The sequence below is a fragment of the Talpa europaea genome, assembly GCF_964194135.1.
Source record: "Talpa europaea genome assembly, chromosome: 9".
NCBI lineage: Eukaryota > Metazoa > Chordata > Mammalia > Eulipotyphla > Talpidae > Talpa > Talpa europaea.
This window is the reverse complement of record NC_140076.1, coordinates 84,746,740-84,766,166: the sequence shown is the minus strand read 5'-3', so window position 1 is coordinate 84,766,166 and position 19,427 is coordinate 84,746,740. Positions and strand designations below refer to the sequence as shown.

The following is a 19,427-nucleotide window of genomic DNA, read 5'->3' as shown; positions in this document are numbered from 1 at the left end:
ACATCAAAGGGGGAAATTGCAATATATGGGGGAAAGACAAACTGTTAATCTTGTTAATGCCCATCAAAGACAAACCTGTCAGGTAATAGGGGAAAGACAAGTTTATTAATGCCAATCTATGAGACTGGTCATTTGTAACTGTATCAGAACCTGGAGGACAGAGACGGGAGGTGACTCCCAGCTGGAGGTGAGGCCTCCGCCCAGCTAAGCACAAGGGCTCAGAACCAATGAGACTAACCCCTAAGCAGCCGCCTTCCCACATGGCCGAGGAGGGAGGAAGCCTGCGGCTGGGAAGCTCCGCTGCTCTCGCCAGAGTTTCCCGTTTTCTTCCAGCTGAGACTGAGAGCAAAGTTAGGCCGAAAATGTGCGGTCACCTGAAAGCTGGCAGGGCCAGGGAACTTCCCCAGCGGTGGGACCCGTCGGGCTGGGGCTGGAAAAGTCGGACTGGATTGCGCAGGCGACCCGAGTTGGGTGCTGGGCTGCCTCGCCTGCAGCGCCCTCTGTCGGCGGCTCTGGGTACGATCGCGTCCTTGTTCCTGTGCAGGGGCTCTTGGGGTTCTTGGGGTGTCTAACACCGCGGTACACATTTGAGGCCCTCTTAGCAGTGTTAAATTCCGTTAGAAATATCTAGCTCGCTTCGCGCATCAGCGTAGAATTTGTAGGACTATAGATTTGTGCGCAAGTAAGGATATAGTGCAGGTCCATGGGCTGTCTGTGCTCCCATCTGTCAATGAGCGAACCTATGAGTGTAGGCCATGTCTCTTGACAGTCTTGAGTCTTCGTAGTAGTAGATGCGTTTTTATCATCTCCTCAGGGCTGTTCTTTGGATGAACATGGAAGTATGTGAGTGTGAGGGGGGAGTTGAAGGGGGGACAGTTAGAATGGGTGCCTGGAGCCACAATGCAATGAATGGGTGGTAATGTTTCTGAAATCCAGATGTTAGGGAGTAATGTGGGGGAGGGGGGAGTTGCCCCAATATACTAAACCTTGTGCTCTTTGTCTCATCCTCTTTATATTCAGAGATTTTACTTTGGGCTCTTTAACACACAATTGCTAGAAATCCTGAACTCAGCCTCTGGGGGTGACCAGCCTAGACTCCTTGACCTTGATGTCAACCCAACCCAAAGATGGGAGTTTTCAGACTCCTTCCTTTCTCCTACTCATTTCCTTGTAGTTCATTACCTAGGATTTTGATGCTCTGCTCCTTACACGTTATTGATAGACACAGAAGAAAAAAACAAAAAGGGAACTTGAAATTCCCCCAGAGTGTTTTGAGATTTGTCCTAGTGTTGCAACTGGTCCAATCAGTTTCAAGTTCATACCAGAAAGCTGGGTAGAGTATATAAACTCCAGTAGCGGCACCAGTAGAACTGCAGAAGCAAGGGTTTCAGACCTAGCAAGCCCTACAGCCCGGCCAGAACCAAGGTAAGCATTTACCCCGCCCCTACCGGCCCTCCTCCAGCCAACTGGCTGCTCAGTCAGCTCGTGGTGTGCTACCCATAAGCCCAGCATTGTGGAATGGGAGGGTTCCTAGAAGCATTCTTTGTTTCTTAACCTACTGGGAGACTAGTGAAAAGTTGGTGCTTTGTGAACTGATATATAAGTATTAACTTTAATAATCAACTAATAATCATTGTATACCAAGGTCTATGAATGATGCTCATTTTCTGGAAAGGTTTGTTTTTGTCTTACAGTGGTATGTATATAAAAATGTGTTCTTTGATATAAATACCTATCAGTTAAAATTGATTGTACAGTTAAGTGAGCATTGATTACTTAAGATTATAAACATTTAAAGTCTTTCATTCATTAATAATGAATTCAATAATGTTATCACATTCAGATTATACCTTGTAACTGAATGTTTTAGAGTGCGCTCCACCTCAGACTTGTGGTGGGTTTAACAGTTGTGACAACTAGATTGGTTCAGTTCTTTTGACTTAACTCTTTTGGCTCCACTTAAAAAATGGAAAACAACTGTCATATTTAAAAATACTTTTTGAAGAGTTTTAAACTGTGAGAAGAAAAAAGAAAGATAAATCTTTACTGTCCTGGTGTTTTATTCCTGCCTAGGTAAAAGTGGTTGCAACAATTTTCAGGTTAAAAAAATGATCACATTAAGATACCATTTTAACAAAGAAATTACCAGGGCTCAGAGCCCACTTTTCAAATATGGAATTTCAAGATATCTCAGGAAGAATTTAGGAGCCCCTGTTAAATATTTTTTTTCTAACAAAGGAAATATAAAGATATAACTGGTTTTATTCAACAATTCATGAATCAGGCTGCATCACATCTAGGAAGTACAAAGCAGCTCCTCAAAGCTGTACTAAATGGAAAGTTTTTTTAGATGAAAAGGGGCAAGATTAGGGAAAAGGGAATTGTTTCAGGCAGGGTCACCTTCCTTTAGGGGATAGGAGAGGTTGTGTTAGATGGATCATCTCAGCAATGCTGACCAGAAAATTCCAGCATGTCTGGCTAAAGCTTACATTTCTAGAATATGTTGATAACACAATTAGCTTCAGTATCAAGTTTGGTTTGCTGGCATGGGCTTAGAATGAGTGACCCCCATTTTGAACCTGCTGTCTCCTTTTTTAACACCTTGTACAGTACATTTTGCTGTAATTTTATATTGTACTGAATTTTTCAATTTTCTGTCCATACATCCTTCTAATTATTTAAATGAAATCCCTCTATATTAGAGTCTCCATGCTAGACTCTAGGGCTACAGTGTGACCTAAAACAAATATGCTCCCTGCCTCAGAGAGCCCAGAATCATAGGGGAGACAACTAAGGAAAGAAGTATAATGTTGCAATTGTACAAAGTGGTTTGGCCAGGGAATGGGGCTCTGTGAGGACACACCATGTTGAATCCCAATGGAAAATGTTTCATGCAATTTGTCTCCCTCACTGGATACCCATTTTACAGATGAAGCATGTCTGGCTTAAAGAGGTCAAGCGACGTGCCCAGTGTCACCCAAGGCAGAAGTGGCAGAACTGGGATGCAAAGGCAGGCATTCAGGCCCTTGGCCTGTGGCAACCAGGTCTTCTGTGACTCTATCATTTTATTTTTTAATAATTCTTTTTTCTTCTTAGAAATAACTCTGTTTAGAAATATTTTCAATATTTTTATAGAATAATTCTTTTTTCTAATTACAAGGTAATAAATATAAAACTTGAAAAGAGGTGCCCACCCAAGTGTGTGATTGGGTGCCTACAATGGCAGCAGCATTCAAGAGCCTTGACATACCTGGGGGCCCTGCATCTCTCATTCAAGGAGTTCAGGAGTTTAGGAAATCTATGAAATTACAGTTTTAAACCTGAAGACTCTCAAACTTGGAATGGGAGAGGGGCGAATGTGGCAGGGGACAAATGGTCTAGTGTAAAGGACTATGGGTGCTTTGGTGATGGGTGTGGTATAATGACATACACCCGAGGCTGTATGAACCTGTTCTGCTAAATTATACAGTGTTTGAGGGTTTTTTTAATATTTTATTTATTTGTTTTTGCATAAAACTGGGTTTTTATGCAAACCATCACTGGGGCCACCCTTGACCCAGCAGTGCAACTCACCTGAAATTCTCAAATACATCTGAAGTCAGAGAGGTGGGGCTGGGCATGTAGCTAGCAGTACAACGGTTGAGAGAGTTCACCAGAGACATAGTGGGGAGCAGAACAGGTGGATCTACTGAAAAACACTGTTAAGGGGAGCAGTAGGTGAGACACATGTGCCAAATGTGGGTTAGCACCCTAGCTGGGGATCAAACTCAGGCCGTCAGTGGGCCTTGGCAGTGGTAGCACTGAGACTTAACCCCTAGGCACCAGGGAGGCCCCTAAATTATATAGTGTTGTAAATCAATATTAATTCAGTAAAAAAAGTAGACTCAAATTTACCTTACAGAGGACATGTGGGCTGTGGGGTACAGCTCCCTATGATCAGCTGATCTAGAGGGTTGCACTATATTTTGTTCCCTTATATACATATATGTGTGCACAATATAAACTGTATCTGTATGTAAAACAAGTGGCATATTTGTATATTCTAGAAGTTGCATATTCATATATATCTGCATATAATACAAAGTGGGATTATTCCATGTTGTTCCCAGTTTTTGTTCCCCTCCACCATCTCCACCTTCTGCCAGTGTTGGTTTAAAATATAAGCAATACTAAAATGGGACTTATTTCTTACAACCATCATTGGGGCCACCCTTGACCCAGCAGTACAACTCACCTGAAATTCTCAAATACATCTGAAGTCAGAGAGGTGGGGTTGGGCATGCAGCCAAGGGGGAAACCCCAGCACTCACAGAGTAAAAGGAATCACCAGGAGATGCCAGGAATCTGTTGTTTCCTTTCCAGAGTGCTGACATCTGGGTTGTACAGACTGCATAATTGCACTCCTCTGTGGGTATTTCCCTCAGGCCAGGCAGGCCATTTTGGTCCCTCCCATAGATGCAAGCTGACATGTTATTGGGTGTCAGCTATGTCATCTCATTGCATCCTCCCAACCCTTTAAGAGGGTAATTATATCCACTGTGTAGATGATAAGACTGAGGTTCAAAGAATAACTTGGCCAACATTACTTGATTAGAGAGTAGTAGAACCAGAATTCAAGCCTATGTCTGCTTGACTCCAAGCTTATTTGATGCTCTGTGGTGGCTAGTGTTTTGCTCGAGTCATTACTTGGACTAAATTGTTAGGAGGTACCTGCAAAAGCTCTGTGCCACAGTAGTAAGAGCACTGACCAGGTTCTGGAAGACCTGCTGCCACTCACGCATTTCATAATATAAGGAGTTGAAGAACATAGCAAGACCTCCCACCCAGGATTAGCAGGAGTTCTCACCATCATGGCAAACACTGCCTGTGCTCCACAGCCCAGGTGTGTAGCTTATCTCCCCATCTGGAGGTGAGGCACTTGCTTAAACATGCTCACTTCATAAATATTTGTTTAATGAAAGTATTTGCTTCCTAAAAGCCAGGACCCAGGTAATACCCTTTTTCCCCTCCAAACTCCTTTAACTCAGTGCCCTTTATATACTAAGGAACAAGTAAATAACTTCTGAATGTCGATCCAAACAAGGCCCATTCCTGCTCTCGGCTGAGTTTTCTCATCTTAAAAAATAAGAGGATTATATCAGATGGCTGGCTTTCTCTCTTTCAAGTCCAGATAGTCTGTGATTCTCTATTTGGAGAAGTTCTTACCCAGAGAGTTGCATAGGGCTCCTGTCATTCATAACATATTAACCTCACTGTAGGGGAAAATAAAGATTAAAATAATGTACACAGTATGTGGATATGACTTCCAGAAGAAACGGAAAAAATGTTGATATTCCCTCTTCTCTTTTCCTCTGTCTTCTCTGTCCCCTCCTGCAGATGCATCAGCAACAGTTGATCCTCCCTTGGATAACCCTGATTTTGCTGGCAACACCCCTCATGGCTATCTGGGAACTGGAAAAAGATGGTAACGAGCCTCCTCTTATTCTTGGTGGAGACCCCAGAATCTAAGTCAGAACTCTCAGACAGCCCCTGAGGGAAAATTGGGCTAAAATGGGCAAGCATGAGTGGGCCTTCCTGGTGGGGGCATCACTGAGCAATACTTCTCCCTCCTTGGAGAGTATCTGTCTGTTTGGCTTTCATATTAGATGCCAGGGAAGGAGTCTTTGGTGGACCACAGTGGGAAAAGAGATATGGACTTAGGCAGCAATACTGAAAAAAAAAAAAAAAAAAAAAAAAAAAAAACCCAGCTGTATCATATGATCATAGTCTTAAAATTCCAACGTGAATGCTAGAAAAGTATAAGAACTGTATCCTATCATCTCCCACTCCTGCAGCTGGCACTAAGGTGGTTCACTGCTAATGAAGCATAGGACTTCTTAGACTCACATTGATTTGGGTTCAAAGGCTGTTTTTGCCTTTGAAATAGGTTGTGTGACCTTGAGCTGGGTCACCTCTGAGACTGAGTGTCCTTCCTCAACTGTAAACTGGGGGTTGCAAAGTGATCCCTACTACATGGCTTAGAAAGACAGTTGCTAAAATGAAAGTAAATGTTAGCTAGTTTTTTTTTTAAGATTTATTTATTTATGCAAACAAGAGCTGGGGTACAGGCCAGAGATGCAGGGGTGAGAGGATTCACCAGAAACAGAGTGGGCACAGAACAGGTAGATTGACTGAAATACACTGCTGAGGGGAGCAGTGGATGAGACAGGAGAGGTGTGCTGTACCATGTGGGTTGCTCCCTGGCTGGCTGGGGTTCCAACTTGTGCTGCAGAGGCTGCAGATTTCTTCATAGTGCGGTGCTTAACCCCTAGCACCACCAGGGAGGCCCCCCAATGTTAGCTAGTATTATTGTCTTGGCTGTTTAAAATAATGTCTGAAGATTCTGGAGAACCTCATTATTATCCCAATGTGAAATCAAAACTGTTAGTAGAATAATAGCATATGTATTAGCAGAATAGGGGCTTCCTCTTACTTCCACCTGCTGCAAGACTCTTGTGCTGTTTGCCTTTTTGGTGTGTCAGGGTCTGCCAGCTAATCAAAAGTTAATTACTAAAGACCTCCAACTGGTTCATGAGTTATTGGCAGTTATAAACCTCTTTGCTTCTGTCATCCACAACCAAGCTCAAGTGGGATCCAGTACCCTGAGATGACCTTGGCAAGCGCTTATTGTTATAAGCAGGGCTGTGCTTGGCAGAAGGAATGCCCAGATGCCTTATAAGCTGCAGCCCTGGAGTTCACTGAGCTTACATGCAGTTCTCCTCTTCCTTGTGCTCCAGTTTATGTGGTAGAGCTGGATTGGCACCCTGATGCCCCGGGAGAAATGGTGGTTCTTACCTGCGATACCGATGAAGAAGATGGCATCACCTGGACCTCAGACCAGGACAGTGAAGTCTTAGGCTCTGGCAAGACCTTGACCGTCCAAGTCAAAGAGTTTGGAGATGCTGGCCAGTACACCTGTCACAAAGGAGGTGACGTTCTCAGCCGGTCGCTCCTGTTGCTTCACAAAAAAGAAGACGGGGTTTGGTCCTCTGATATATTAAAAGGTCAGAAAGGTAATTCCATTCCCTGGGTTGGTGTCCATCTTCTGCATCATAAGAGACACAAAAATTCAAAAGGCAAGACTAAATTAGTGTAATTAATGAATTAATATCAAGTCCATACTGAAACCACCCAGATCCTGTATTTTCCTTTGCTTTCCTGGATCTTTTGGGTGATCAAACATCATATTCTCATGTTGTGTTCCATGGAAAACTGGGTGTTTTTCTTGAAGTTCTCTGTAAACAATAGTGTTATTATTGAAGGACTAGCAGAAAGTAGCCAATGTATCACTTCCTGGTTACTTAGGTACCCACAGTATCTCTTGGTAGATACTTGGTAACCAGAGTGTCACTCAGCACAGGCTGACACCCTTGAGCCTGTGCAGCATCTCCTGTGGTCATGTTGGGCCATAATAGCCTCTGCAGAATCAGCCTCCTATTAGGAGTCTCCTGCCGGAGAAGCAACATCATTCCCCAAGGAAATAAGTAGAAGAACCTCAATCTTTTATCACTTGGTGGCTTATGACTAATCACAATCCAAGCTTTTCTGAAAGAAAACCCCGAAATACTAAATTTTTGTTCTTTGCTCATCCAGAATCCCTAAATAAGACCTTTCTAAAATGTGAGGCAAACAATTATTCCGGACATTTCACCTGCTGGTGGCTGACAGCAATCAGTAGAGACTTGAGATTCAGTGTAAAGAGCAGCAAAGGGTAAGTGGAACCACTCGGGCTTCTCAGCATTTTGCTAAAACTTATTTTCTAAAGAAAATAAGGGTGACCGAGCAATGGCCTATCCATTCATGATAAGGGAGAAAACAAAAACAAATGCCTATGATTTTCAAACCTATCCTCCTTGCTTAGGTAGGGGAAAGAATATTGAGATCTAAACCAATCTCCTGAACAAGTATATGTTAGACAAGGATATTACGGGAATGTAAGAAAACCACTGCAATCTCAATCCACTCATCCAAATGCCCTGGTAATGTCTCATTAGTGCTCATGGCACCACAGGGGGGCATGAAGGGAAAAATCAAAGCTACAAATGATTTGCCCCAAGAGTTGAAAATAGACACAAGAACTCTGGGCATGGATCTGGATAGCCCTGAAGCCCAGCCCAAACTCTGTTGTAGCCTCTAGAAATGCCCCCAGGCAGGGTCAGTACAATTCCTTCTTCTGCTGACCACTGTTCACCCAGTGCACTTGGACTTTCCTTAAGAAACCAGCTGCCTGGCATATAGGACCTGCATTGCCCTCCTGTGTGGCTCCTTCCCTCATAGTCTAAGTTCTTGGGAAATGGAGCATAACTGAGCGAACTCTCAGCCATCATCCTGGCTTGGCCACTGTTTGCGAGTGTAAGTTAGCCATTGAGGTCTCACTTTTCTGGCTTTAAAATTAGAATATTTATCGGAGAGATGCTGAGACAAATGCACAAATGCAGACATAGATGAAGTGTTCATTATGACACCTTTGGTGATCAGCACAGGGAGGCTTAATGCAGTGTGCACATTGCACCCTGGCTTGATATACAGCATTGAAATGAACAACACAATCTATGTTTGTATGGTCTGTAGTGGAGAGCGCCCCAAAATATGTTCATGGGGAAAAAGCCATCTTGTTTCATAAATAAAAGATATTTATAATATATAATGTAGTTGAGAAATAAATCAATATGTGCATGTATTAACAATACATGTGTGTGCATATAGATGGGTGAAGATGCGATTGCTTTGAATATTCATTGAAAAGGTCTGGAGCGATACAGCTATGAATGCTGTTTTTGTCTGGGGAGTGAGAACGAGATTAGGGTTAAAGGAGACACACACAATCCCTTTATATGCATCTTTAGCTTTTTAATTTTTATGATTAGCATGTATTGATTTTCTAATTAAAATGGGAAATAGGAATTTAAAAATTTTAATAAGGAAATTAACCAAGGATCTAAAGATTTCCAGATTCACTTAGGCCAGAGGCATTGAAATGTGGAGCTGTCCTTAAATACTTATACTATCTCTTGAGGCAGAGCTTGGCCTCCTGGCGAGAACAGTTCCTTATGCCCTGGGGAGAAATCAATGTGTCCTCAGGTGGCTCTCTAGGTATGACCCATAGGAAGTCACCAGCAAACATGGGCCCTATGGTAAAGATGTCTGTCTTTGATTTCAGCTCTACTGACCCCCGAGGGGTGACATGTGGCCCAGCGACACTCTCAGGCGAGAGGGTCAGAGTAGGCCACAGGGAGTACAACAAGTACACAGTAATGTGCCAAGAGGGCAGTGCCTGTCCAGCTGCTGAGGAGAGACTGCCCATAGAAGTCGTGGTGGATGCTGTCCACAAGCTCAAGTATGAAAACTACACCAGCAGCTTCTTCATCAGGGACATCAGTAAGTTGGCTTGATTCCCTGTGCTAACACGCATGCCTGCCATTCATCACATGTCCACGATGCCCCAGACCTAGGGCACGGGGCTCCTGGCATTAGCTCTTGGATCCCGTACTCAAAAAAAAAAAAAAAAAGGAAAAAGTACAATGTAGATATTACTATATGCATTTTAAGGAAAAGAAAATTGAGTCTTAGGTTAAAACACTTGCCCAGGATCTCACAGCTAGCCCTGCAGACCCCCAGACCTACCCCACTGGGAAATGCAGGCTCTGGGCTGCACCACCCTTCTGGGTTCAGGTAGCTTCCATGGGGAATCCCAGAGCAGCCCCTGGAGCATAACACAGCCACCTGTCAGCGAGGGACCAGATAGGTGGCACTATCCCCATACACTGTACTGAATAGCTTTGGTGTGTGTGGACTGTGATGTGTAGGTTGTGAATTTATACTCTGTGGTATTTGATAATGACAAAATCCCCGAACAATGCATTTCTCAGAAGGTGTCCCCATCCTTATATGACAAGTGATTATATTTTCTGCAGAACCAGGGCTTCCCTACTGATCCCTATGACCTATTCCCAACCACTTTCTCTAGCATTTGAAAAGAGACTTCTTGAAATCCAAGACTTCTTGGAATGTAAATGCCTCCAAAGTGGACATTTTTAATTGGCAGATTTTGCCACTTGTCATTTCCTTTGCAATTTGTCCACTGAATGTGCAGCGCTTTTGCGGCATTTGTGAAGAGTTGCCTTCCATGGGGAGCAGGAGGGCAGATCTGGTTCACATGGGGGGGCCAAAGGAGGGTTCTCTGAGGAGATGATATTTAGCTAAGACCTAAGGGAAGAACATTCATGGAGCATCTGGCAGGGCCCCCGGTCTTTGTGTGGAGTGCTGCTGGAGTTAGAGGGCCCAACACATTTCATGGACCATCCTCCTTCATGTGCTTGAGGACAGACGGAGCCACTCACTGCTGTCCCCCCATGCCTGGTGCACTAGTTGTTACATCATGGATGCTCGGTGATACCTTATTACATAAGTGAATGAACCATTGAGCAAAGACAAGTCAGCTATAACTAGGACAAGTCAGTGCTAGATGCCACGAAAAGACAAAAGAAAGGGCCATGAGTGGAAAATCTCTCACCTCATCCCCATTCAGCATCTCAGCATGGCTCTGAGTTTGGTGCTCAGAGCAGGAGTGACACAGTTCTCTCTCTGGTTTAACTGTAAAGGATGTGGTGATTGGTCTGATGTGGCTTCCACAGCACCAACACCACAGGGGCTCGCAGGTGCTCAGGGAAGTTAAGTAACTGTCATAGGGACGCGCAGCTGGCCCAAGTGAAAGTCGGGTCTGAAGCCAGAACTACCTCATGCCCAAGCCACACTAGGCAAATAAGGGATGTTTCTCTACCTTCTTCCTCAGTCAAGCCAGACCCGCCCAAGAACCTGAAGCTGAATCCTTTAAAGAACTCGAGGCATGTGGAGGTCAACTGGGAGTACCCTGACACCTGGAGCACCCCACATTCCTACTTCTCCCTGACATTTTCTGTTCAGGTCCTGGAGAACAAGAAAGAAAAGGTATGTTGTGATTCAAGTGCTATATATTCTGTGGTCAGGATTATGTAGGCCCACATCAAGGAGATGAACAGTGATAAGAACCACCAAGGTTTTTATGCGACTCTGTGCAACTGCGCTAAGGTTTACTGGTGTGTCTCACCTAGTCCTCTCATAACCCTCAAAGGCAGGCAGTGTTGTTATCACCACTTCACAAGAACCCATGGAAGCTCAGAGAGATTAGTTAAGAGCCTCAAATTATTGTTTCAACTGAGTGAATATAGTGAATGCTAAAAAATTCCACTCTGTCTGACCCAAAACAGATAACCCCCAGCTCTTCCACATATGAGGAAATGATCTTATTAAACAGACTGTTGGCATTTACATGGGCTAAGTAGGTGATTTCCAAACTTTCTTGTCTTGGCAGCATCAACCCAACATCCCAAAGGCACCCCGGCCTCCTGTAAAATTTGCTTTTAATAAAAATAAATATATAAATTTGCTTTTAAAAGAGCCCAGTTTTAAAATTGCTATATAAAAGCCCCATTCAATATAGCCTTTACCATGGGGGGGAAACTCAGTGATTCTGACAATTTTTTACAAATGGAAGGGCTATTCTGGAGTAGAGATTTTCTAATTATTTTAAACTTTGAGATATATCTTCCCAGCATAATGCCTATATCATTAATACAAATATTTACTGACCACTTTCTACATGGTTAAAGATTTTGCTAAGAGTGTCACATTTTTATTACCTTTAGCTTTTACCACTCTATGAAGTAGGTGTGATGTTATCAGGTATTATTATAAATGAGGAAAATAAGACACAGAGATCCTCAGTTATTTTTCTCTGGGAACACAGCTTATCGGTAGCCATGCCTACATTTTGAACCCGAGTTGGTCTGATGAAAAGACAGGGGTCTGGTATTTCTCACTATCAAAGGGACAACCGTCTCAGTCCCACCTAGTGCTCGGCACCTTTTCTACAAGGCAGCAATGCTGGAAAGACCAAAGGTGGCCAGACCCATCCCGTGGAGCTCGCGTCTAGGTTTAAGCTCTGTCGGTAGGTGGCGCTCGCTCTGCACGCTCCCCTTGCACCAGGTACCCTGAGACCAGGGTGTGCTTGTTTTGGAAGATCGTGCTTGGCAGAAATATGCATGGTGCACCTTTGTGCTGAAAAAGATGACCCTCTTTTTTGCAGGAAAATATCATCACGGACACAACCTCCGCCAAGGTCAAGTGCTACAAGGATGCCAAGGTCCACGTGCAAGCGCGGGACCGCTACTACAGCTCCTCATGGAGCGAATGGGCATCTGTGTCCTGCAGTTAGGTGAGCAGGCTCGCAAGCCCCTCGCACACCTGCATTATGTTCCAGGTGCAGGACAAGGGTGGGGTTCCCACGAGAGAGAAAGGGGGGATGGGCACCAGCACAGGGTCTTCAGAGTCAGCAACACACGTTTGTTCATTAACAGATATTTATTTGATAACCGTATTGTTCCATGCACTGCGCTGGACACAAGGGTACTTACGTAATGCAGGAACACGTCTAAGCAAGTTTAGTCTTTGGATGTCCGTATTTAGCAAGAGCTAACAACAACAAAAAAGATTGAAGTTGAAGTTGAGCTTCAGCCTCTATCTGTAAGACATAGGAAAGGAAACAGATATGGGACCCTGCTCCTCTAAGGGAAAGGCAAGAAGGTAAAGCGTTAGTCCCTCCCCCTCAACAGTCTGGACAGCTGTCTCCTAAAGTTAGAACCTTGTGTATTTGGTGCTTAGAGGGTGGCACTGGGGGCCACTGGTGGGCTTTAAGCAAAGATATGACATGATCAGATATTCTCAGAAAACTCTCAAGAAAGCCTCTGGCAAGCCAAACTGCAGGCCCCTTTAAGGAATGGTCCAGACAGTATATAGTGTGAAATGAGTTTGCCCTGGCACTTCTTTTTTTTTTTTTTTTCTTCTGTGACTTTTTTTTTAAAGATTTATTCATTTATGCATACAAGAACTGGGGTACAAGCCAGAGGTGTGGGGGGTGAGAGAATTCACCAGAGACAGAGCGGGAAACAGGACAGATCCACTGAAATACACTGCTGATGGGAGCAGCGGGTGAGAGAGGAGAGGTCTGCTGAGCCATGTGGGTAGCTCCCTGGTGGGAGATCGAACTCGTGCTGCAGTAGCTGTGGATAGTTTCATTGGTTGCTTCTTAACTCCTTGCGCCACCAAGTGCAAGGGCACTGCCCTGGCACTTCTAATCCACATAGACTGTTGGCACTCTTTTTCAGGTTCTCATCCAGGATGAAACCTTGGAGGAAGAGATGATGCAAACATCAGGAAATAGACCCAAGAAGATATTTTCTAACTGATTTGCTTTATTATTTTTTTTAGAATGATGCTGTCTTTGCTATATTTTTATATTTAAATGTTAAGTGCCCACTGGAACAATCAACTAATTTATTTATAGAGTCTAGCAAGCAGGTTGCCATTAACTTTGATGTTATTTAAGTATTTAAATAATTTATGTATTTATTAACTTATTACTGTTATTTAACTTTTGCATACTAAGATGTATGTTCAGACTCTTAAAACTTGGCCCACTAGAATCAGGGTCTATTATGAAAAATGTGAATGAATGTATGTGTTATTTATACTGACCAACTTTTTAAGCAAGGCTGCAAGTGAGTCTTTGTGGGGGGGCATAGAATAACTGGGGTGTAGGCCAGAGGTGCAGGGTGGGGGGAGTGAGAGGACTTACCAGAGACAGAATGGGGAGCAGAACAGGCAGATCTACTGAAATACACTGCTAAGCGGAGCAGCAGGCAAGACAGGAGAGGTCTGCTGTGCCATGTGGGTAAGTTCCCTGGCCTGGGATCAAACTCAAGCCGTAGTGGTGGTAGTGCTGAGACTTAATCCCTGGGCCACCAGGAAGGCCCATGTGCATCTGTTTTATGATGACGCAGAGCCAGAATACAATACTCTGATACCCATACCATAATCTATCTCTTCATGGTGGCTGGGAACATAGGCAATAGTAAATTCATGGAGACATGAGCCTCATTTGAGAAGGTTCTGGAAAAAAAACTTGTTCCTGTAACCATAAAGATGTCCTAGAAGTGGTGCTGATCATTCAGAACCTCCTATTCTTTTAAGCAAGTTTAGCCTTTGGATGCCTGAAATAAGCAAGAACTAACAACAAAAAAGATTGAAGTTGCAGTTCAGCTTCATCTTCCCTTATCTATAAGATGTGGGAGAGTGACATAGAGACATCATGTGCTCCTTAATAACAACACAAAAAAGCAAACAGATGCAGAGAAAACACTCAAGAATTGTTTACTTGTCAAATGAGTGAATCTGATAGGTGTGACCAGAGGGCCGATTCCTTTAGGTACTACATCTAGGTGATCAGTGTGCTGTCTTTGAAGCGACTACATTTGTTTTCTGTTTACTTATTTATTTTTACATTTACATTTTACATTTCTATTCACAGTAAACTCATAAAAATGTATCTCTTCTATGCAATAATATTTTGGGCTTCCTCAGCTGACTCTGGTATCCTGTTCCCGTGTTTGCAGGACTGAATTTTCTTCCCCTACCATTTAAGAATTCCCCCTCCTTGAAACAATCTCATTTCCAGTTACCCAGAGTTGTCTTTTCCCATGAATGGGTTGCCGAGTTCAGGGCATGTCCTTGTGAGTTAACCCCAGGGGACCCTTTGCAAGGGCACTGAGCTATACCATTTCTTCATCAGGGCCTGGAGGTTCTTGCTTCTTTCACTGTCTGTCCTGGAATAGACTCTCCCAGTTTCCCCACCTTCATAAAATAAAAGTCTAACCTGTAAGAGCCAGGGGAAGCCTGTCCCACAGGCCCAGCTCCAGGGTTTACCGAGGGTTTGTCACTTGGCTGGACATCCTTGGAAATGGGGGAGTTCCCCAAAAATCTGCCCCAGATATTACCCACTCCTGGCACAGTTTATGAGACAGGTATAAAAAGTTAACTTCAATACAACTAAATGCTAAAAAGCTCAGTACAGTGGGTCCTTGAGTAAAATTTTAATATTGATGAGAAAAGAAACAATCTATTCTGGTCTGGGCCACCATCTGTATGGCATCTGCATCTCCATGTCTGCAGGAGTTTCTCCAGAGACTCCAGTTTCCTTCCACACCCATGGCAGGTCCTTCCATCTCCCTGGGTGCCTCCCCTAGAAAGAGCTAATGATGAGATGGGGGAGAATGAAATCTACTATCTTTAAAAGTCAAGTGAGCACATCCAGGCATCCTTGAATGGCAAGGTGATGATAATAAGGATGTTTATTTATATTCCTTGTTTAAGCGCTCCCTAAACCCTGAATCTACTCTAATCTTGGTAGGGAGAAAGGTAGGAAGTTCCTGTCATCCTGATCCAACATTTGAAACCTATCATCTTGTGTTATAAGCCCATCCTTGATAGTATGTGGTTGGTTAATAACTATGTTTCCTCCTACAGGGTCTTTCATCTAGATTTACCAAAACACTTAATGAGCATTTAATGAGCAATGTTAACCAAGAAAAAAAAAATCACATTCCATAAGGGCAAAACCTAAGGACCTTTCCCAAAACTTCCAGAGCAGAGCTCTGGAAGCAGAGCTCTGGTGTACTGGGTGCTCTCCTGACATGACCTCTGAGCAATTGATGTCACTTCCTTTGGTGCATGCAATAGAGGGCTTTGTCCTTTTCTCCTCCTCTCCTCTGTAGCTTCTACCTCCATGCTATCATTCTGATTGTCATATATACTGTCATTGTAATGATGCTGGTTCATGAAGAGGTAGGCAATTAAGATAGAGCAACTTATCATTTAAAAAGCAACCACTTGTTTATGAAGATAGTGACAAATGTGCAGACAAAGGAGAAGGGCAGATAAAACCCAGTGCTGAGAGGCCCCTTCTAAGTCAAAACTAAAAGGTGGTCCTGACAACATGCCTTGGAAAAGTGGTATAAATGCAGGCACCAAATTTGAAGCAGCTTGAGATAATGATGGAATCCACGTCTGTAGTCCTCAAACCTCCAAGTTTTGATGAGAGCCCCTAGGGGCTCTGGTTCTGAGAAGTGACCCTCTCCTCCCCTCCCAAGTATCCAGATACCAGAAACTCTCCAAGCATGGTCCCACCTGCTCTGTGTGCATCTCCTGCGCCTTCCCCCTTTTGCTCCTAATTGAATTGTATTCTTATATTATTGTAATGTGAATTCCCCTTAATAAATTCATATTCTGGTTCTATGCATTTGACTTGAGTTGTAAGTGAAACTTTCCTGCTTTGTGGAAGTGAATGCTCTAGGGCTCCCAAACTTGATAAAAAAAAAAAAAAACACTTTCAATGTGCTTTTTAAATTGAACTATAATTGACATAAAACATATTAGTTTCAGGCATGTGACTTGATTTGATATTTTGTACATATTGCAAAATGATCGCTAACATAAGTCTAGCTGACATCTGTCCACTTACATGATTACAAAGTCATTTTTTTCCTTTTTGTGATGAGGACTTTTAGGCTCTACACTCTCAATAACTTTCAAATATATAATATCTTTGAAACTGGGAATCTAGTCCTAGAAAATGTATCAAATGTCCAAGCAAACTTGCTCAGAATTGGGAGTAGAAGCCAGAGCCCTAGTTCCAGCAAGCCCCAAGATGTAGCCCTGTGACCAGGAGGGTGCTGGATGCCACTCTTTGACTGTCTAATCAGTGCCTACCCCCACTTGATGTCTCTCTTTGACTCTAAGATTGGGAAGCTAAGAAATCACCTATCAAGGCCACAAGACCCAGCTCTGCATATTGAGATGTAAGAAAGTTCTGGGTTTTTTTCCCTGAGCTGTGACTAGCTAGCTAGCATCAACTTTTCCCTCCTTCCTCACCTGAGAAGATGAGTTTTAAATCGCAGAGGTACCTAAGATGAAGCCATGCTGTTAAGGTTTTTTTTTTTTTTTTTTTTTTTTTAATACGAGAGCTGGGGTTCAGGCCAGAGATGCAGGGAGTGAGAGGATTCACCAGAGACAGAATGGGGAACAGAACAGGCAGACTGACTGAAATATACTGCTGAGGGGAGCAGAGGGCGAGACAGGAGAGGTCCGTCCTGCCATGTGGGAATCTCCCCAGCAGGCCAGGAATCAAACCCACGCTGCAGAGGCTGCAGACAGCTTCACAACACTGCGCTCAACCCGCTGCGCCACCAGAGAGGTCCATCCTGTTAAGATTCTAAAGACAGACTCTGAGATCCTAGTGATGGTGAACCACCCTTATATCTACCTACCTAGACTTCTTGTTGTGTTAGAAAGACACGCCCATATTTGCATTTTTGAAATTGTGGTAAAATACAAATAACATAAAAGTTACCATTGTAACCACCTTTCAGTGCCCAGTTCAATGCCATTAACTGCATTTATACTGCTGTGCAATCATCTGCATCATCCATGTTCAACATTCTCGTCTTCCCAAACTGACACTGTACCCATTAAACAATAACTCCATCTGGGCCTCCCTGGTGGCACAAGGGGTTAAGCACAGCACTGTGAAGCTATATGCAACTTCTGCAGTCTGAGTAGCTACCCACATGGTGGAGCAGACCTCTCCTGTCTCACCCGCTGCTCCCCTCAGCATGGTACTTCAGTCCATCTGCCTATTCTGTTCCCCACTCTGTCTCTGGTGAATCCTCTCACCCCCCCCCCACACCTCTGGCCTGTACCCCAATTCTTACATGCATAAATAAATCTTTAAAAAAAAAAACCTCCATCCATGTTTGGTTTTAAAACAGAATGAATGAGCCAAAAATTAAATAAAGATATTCTCCTACTATCTGTAACCAGGGTTCTACAGTGCAAGGCAAGACTGTTGTTTTATCACTGCCTAAGGCACACGAGCCATTGGAAAAGCATGACACTGAAGCCAAAATCTGCTGCCAAAGTGTAGCCCCTCCCTTGGGTGCCGGCCAAGTTCAATGGACCAATCAGAAGGTATCAAGGAGGATGGAGGACCTGAGGAGAGGATATAAGGTAGTGGAGGAGTTTGCACAGACCCCCCCATCCAGACTTTGAGATCTAGAGAGGCCCAGGTTCCTGGGATCTTATTTCTGGCCTACAAAGAAAGAAAAGACTTTCAGCAGCCAATCTCCAAAGAGAAAAGCCATAACTGCCACCGTGACCTAGATCCCAGCCTGCTGTCGCTGCCACACGCACCAGGGCCTTGCTGGTGGGAGAGCACTGTCTTGGATGAGTGGCCTTTTGCTTGGGACTTCTGAGCGCTGTGGACACCATCTAGGGTAAAATAGGCAGCCATTTGTGACCTTAGTAACTCTTTGTTTCCCCTTTTTGTTAAATAACCCTCATTATTGTTGTCCCTGAGCCTAAGTGGTTTTACAATTGTGCATGCAAGTGAAGAATTCACAGACCTGTCCTCTAGTGGGCACTGTCTTTAGATGACTGTAGCAACCACACAGCCCTGTTTTACATCCAGACCCCCATCCATGAGAGGCTGCTGGCCAGTCCAGAAGGATCCAGGCCAGAACTGGCACCAGAAAACCTAGTTCTAACCCTTCCAGCTGGCAGTACCCTGGGAAACCCAAGGGCACTCCATTTACAACCATCGACCATGCCAGTTGGGGCCTGGGTACATCCTGCCTCCCTGGCAGAGAGGTGACCATGGCCTGGAGGTCTGTTCTAAGGGTATCAGAGCATGAGCAGGACTGAGGTGGGAGAAGGGCCCCAGTAAGCAGAGCCCACAGAACAGTCACCCCTGCTATTCCTTCATTTACTCAACACTTATGTAGTTATCACTGGCCGTAGCACCATCCTCTCCATTTTGGAAACGGGGTTCATAAGTCCTTGTCCTCATGTGATTCCCTCCAAAGAACTGACCAGATGCTCTGAAGCATTGGAAGCCACTTCTTGACATGGTGGAATTAATGGGATTGACTTAGAGCCTGGCCCCCAATAAGTGGCAGCTGCTTCCACTGACTAAAGTGGGATAAGAATTCACTGGGTGGCTTAAATGGAATTATGCTTAGAAAGAGCTTAGAAAAACACCCAATCCTTAGTACTCAATACAAGCTTATTGTTGATGATGTCATTCTGATGAGGTGTTGGGTTCAGTCAGCAGGGTCCTTGGGTTACCTCTGAGAACAGCTTCAGCAGTTTCCCTTTCAGCAGCACACAGTGAATTTGTCAGGGAGTGGAAGACATTTGCACAGACATAGGCAGGCAAAGTTTCCATTGTAAAAGGACAGATTCATTAGGAAAAGGATAAAGGGAAAAAAAAAAAAAAGAGGTGCCTGCATAGACAAAGGCAGCAGTCTTGAGACCAGAGCTGCGTTTTGCTGTAGAAATTGTTGTAATTCAGTGTTCCTTTGGGGGGGGAGGGGTTCATTTCTTTGTGAATTTGTTGTCTATTGTTAAATCAATCACTTACTTTCAAGGTGTGGTTGGGTTAATTTGGAAGGATTGCTGAT

General features: G+C 43.9%; 1 protein-coding gene across 1 annotated transcript; it reads left to right on the top strand.

The window, feature by feature from the left end:
• Positions 1–5,376: 5,376 nt before the first annotated feature.
• IL12B (interleukin 12B) lies at positions 5,377–12,292 on the top strand (the record flags this gene model as incomplete). Its single annotated transcript, XM_084241614.1, has 6 exons — positions 5,377–5,464; positions 6,777–7,052; positions 7,633–7,750; positions 9,200–9,417; positions 10,832–10,986; positions 12,164–12,292. The coding sequence occupies 6 exons, from the start codon at positions 5,377–5,379 to the stop codon at positions 12,290–12,292; spliced, it is 984 nt and encodes a 327-aa protein (XP_084097740.1).
• Between the last annotated feature and the right edge of the window lie 7,135 nt (positions 12,293–19,427).